This window comes from Nicotiana attenuata, unplaced genomic scaffold (assembly GCF_001879085.1).
Source record: "Nicotiana attenuata strain UT unplaced genomic scaffold, NIATTr2, whole genome shotgun sequence".
Classification (NCBI taxonomy): domain Eukaryota; kingdom Viridiplantae; phylum Streptophyta; class Magnoliopsida; order Solanales; family Solanaceae; genus Nicotiana; species Nicotiana attenuata.
The window spans coordinates 725,580-729,684 of NW_017670334.1; the positions used below are offsets into that span (position 1 = coordinate 725,580).

The 4,105-nt window shown below is 34.8% G+C and overlaps 1 protein-coding gene across 1 annotated transcript; it reads right to left on the bottom strand.

Moving 5' to 3' along the window:
* Positions 1 to 1,306: 1,306 nt before the first annotated feature.
* On the bottom strand, positions 1,307 to 2,254 carry LOC109238010. The gene has a single exon (XM_019404434.1). It carries the CDS (start codon positions 2,252 to 2,254, stop codon positions 1,307 to 1,309), a length of 948 nt encoding a protein of 315 aa, XP_019259979.1.
* Positions 2,255 to 4,105: the final 1,851 nt, after the last annotated feature.

The following is a 4,105-nucleotide window of genomic DNA, read 5'->3' on the forward strand; positions in this document are numbered from 1 at the left end:
GTTGATGGTGAAGTAAGGGCGAATTGAAGATAAGGGAGAACTCAGAGAAATTGAAGAAGCTAATGAGATTTTGAAAACAATCTGAGAAGTAAAGTTTGTAAAATTGAGAAGTTGGCCTACTTATAGAAGTCACTCAAGCGTATTGGGGAAGACGAGTAGCCGACCATTACTGGCATGCATTTAATGTTTTGGGAAAGTGAACCGACGAGACGTTTTGGTCACTTCAAGCGCTCACGTCATGAGAATGACATCATCATTAGAGACTCCGGAGAATCGAGGTTCAAATCGTTTCTTATCGCCTTGCTCTAAGAAACGCGGGGACTATCTATATGCGGTCGAAATCAGGCACGACCAATTTCCCAGGCTCGAGGGATCGCCTTAGGTCCAAGTTCAAGTAAGCTAGAGTTTGAGGTCGACAGACTAGACTCGAGCTCGAGGATGGAATGCAATGCTCGAAGATAGGAGTGCGAGAAATACCAAAGTCAAACATGCTCAACCCCGAAATTGCACCGTTATGGATTTATAACAGAATGAGCTAGATTCCTGCCACGTCCCCAAGATCATGGCGTAAATCCCGGAATAGGATTGTACGATTCCGTACTAGGTAGTTAGACAGCTGTATCAAGAATATTCCTTACTGTAAATAGAAATATACCTTATTTAGGGTTCCCCTATTATATAAAGGGGACCCCCAATCATTTGTAACATCATCTCATCATTGGCAAGAATATACTATCCTACTTTTCTCTCCTACTGCTCATCAGAATTGTCCTTTATATTTATTGTTCCTACTTTATTGCTTTTAGTTCATCTCGAGGACACTAAGCTCGAGGTCACCATTGCTGAGTAACATTGGTTTGCTTCACTTATTTTTTTCATTTCTACTTCATATTTCTTGATTATTAATTGGTATTGAATTTAATCACATATCTTTAAAACCACAAATCAAATTTAATTGCTACTCGTATTTCGAGGTAAACACTTCCCTTTTTTTTTGCTTAAATTTTTCCTTTTTGTTGTTGTTGTCACTTTCAGACTGAAACATAAAAAACACACGTAAGAAGAGGTAAGATTCTCAAATACAAGAGAAGGCACAAATATCTGTGTTGCGTATCACCTTTCGTCAATGGCGTACGCAGGATTTATATAAGCGGTGTCACTATTTAAAAGAGTGAACAATTGAATAAAATATTGTTATATATATATATATATATATATATATATATATATATATATATATATATATATATCATATTATAAAAAGACAACTTAAAGTATAATAACGAAACACAATTCAAGTACACTACTACAATTCTCCTCGACAAGTTTTCATGTTTTGAAATGTATTCATAATAGCCTCATTAGAAATATTACTAAATACTTCTTTTTCTATATAAGGCACTAAACAACCACTCAAAAGCTCATCATCCATTCGATTTCGTAAGTCAGACTTAATCAACTTCATTGCTGAGAAAGCTCCTTCAACCGTAGCTGTAGCAACTGGAAAAAGTAAAGCAAACTTCACTAGCCGGAACACAAGAGGATAAGTCCCATGCTTCTTTGTTTCTACTAGTTTCTTAGAAAGATCGCCAAGTCCCTTAAGATCGGAAAACCTTTTGTCATGATCTCTGACATCCACAATGTAATTCTCAAGTTGAAAACGAAGGTCAACTGTAGAGTATTTATCAAAATCTTCAGGATATAGCTTAGCTAATCTCAATATATTTTCAATGTCAAAGCTTGAAAAGGAGTTAACTGGGTTCAAGCAAGCAACTCCAAGAAGCAATTCAGTTGTCACCTTATCAAAGCGGTTATTGAGTTCTTGAAATTGCCAATCAATAGTTTTACAGAATACTACAACATGGTAGTGATGTAAATTATTGTACTCTGCAACTCTACGACGTGATCTTCCAAGGATAACATAAGGCTCATCAAAGTTAGGTATCAATATGTCATATTTGATGCAAAACTTAGATACCTCATCAATAAGTGAAGTCCAACCATCCTCTCTTAGATGTTGCAACTGATCTTTTGCCACTCTAACAAGTATCATAGCATTTGCAATATCTTGCTCCTTCTTTTGAAAGGCAACATTAAGCTCATTTGTGATTGCTAAAATAGTGCGCATAAAATACAACATGAAGAAAACTTCAAATGTTAAACATGCTTTAAGGTATCCCTTCGCCTTACACTTTTCTTCAAAACGTGCATTAACAACAATATCATCAAGTACATCAATGATAGGGCCAAACATAAGAATAAAATTATTAAAGTATTTGTAGTGAGAGCCTCATCGAGTATCATCAGCTCTAGCAAGACCTAATTCTTGATTTAAGCTCCTTCCAGTTTCAAGCTCACCTTTACGTAATGCTTCTTCAATTTCTTCTGCTTGAGATTCACGAAGTTCATCTCTACGCTTGAAAGAAGATCCCACCATATTTAACATATCAAAAACAACTAATAAAAGTTCTTGCACTTCATCACATCTTTTAGAAACCGCAACAAGAGTTAGTTTAAGTTGATGAGCAAAACAATGAATAGAATGAGCACCTTTACTTTCTTTTTGCATCAAGATTTTAAGCCCATTTATATCACCTTGGATATTGCTTGCTCCATCATAACACTGTCCACGTATGGAGGATGGACTTAAAGAATGTTGAGCAAGTAAACCAACAATTTCATTCTTTAGAGAAAAGCAGTAGTTCCACGAACATGAACAATACCAATAAATCGCTCCATCACACTTCCCCTTCTATCAACATACCGCAAAACAATAGCCATTTTCTCCTTACATGACACATCACGAGATTCATCAACTAATATAGAAAAGTGATCATTATTTAAATCCTCAATGATACATTTAATTGTTTCCATCTTACATGCAGTAATAATATCCTTTTGAATGTATGAAGAAGTCAATTGATTATTCTTTGGAGCTTTTTTAAATGCATCGGCAACATGATCACATCTTTTAGTATACCATCTAAGAAGTTCAATATAGTTACCTCTATTGAGAGATAATTCATCTTCACGATGCCCTCGAAATGATAATCCTTGGTGTAAAAGATATCTTATCACATCAACCGCGGCCTCTAAAGGAATCCGATATTCTAGCTTTTGTTGATCAGATTGTTTAGCAAGTACACTTTGAATGGATTGTTTTTGTCTCATCAAATCTTCACTTTTCTTTCTTGACTGATTATGAATACTATTTGGCACTAATATGCATATCAAATATATCCTTCTTGTTCCAACTTGTAAATCCTATACTTGAAAATACATCTCCTCCCTCTTGATTGATGCATTCATCTTGAAACAAATAACAATAGAAGCAAAAAGCTGCATCTTTTGTTACGCTATACTCCAACCAATCATACTCAGAAAACCATTGATGATTAAAGCGACGCAATTTGCCATAAAAATTTCTTTGAGGAAATTTGTGCTCTCAAGGTTGAAAAGCACCTCTTTGAAGATATGTTCTTCGTATTGCATCACGATCATTTGGATGATATTTTCCAATTGCTAATCTTTCCCCAGGATCAACCTCTAAAGAGCCTAAATTAACTCTTTCACTTTGTTGATGTTGTTCCGACTCATTAGCTATTTCTTCCAAGTTAGATAAATCTTGAGATGTTGAACTTGATTTTGGAATTTTGAAAGCTGTAGGATAATGGGTGTGTTTGGTATAACGGAAAATGTTTTCCAAGAAAATATTTTCTTGAAAAACAAGTAGTAATCTTATTCATTTTCCGGTGTTTGGTACGCAAATTAAGGAAAATGACTTCTCAAGAGTATTCATAAGTAATTTAAATATAGTAAACATGAAGCCATAAACTTTCAAACAAACAACCTTCCGGACCCACAAATTTCATAAACTTTCGAACCGCTAAACTTTCAAAACTGCAGAATTTCGAACCCGTAAACTTTATAATTTCTAAACCCGTAAACTTCTAAACACATAAACCTGCGAACTCATAATTTTGGAACTTGTAAAATTGTGAGCCTTTAAACCAATAAATAATAAAATTAAAATTGAAATATATATTTAAATTTTTTTTTAGTTGGGGGGGGGGGGGTTAGGGGAGGGGGGTCGGGTAAACGTAAA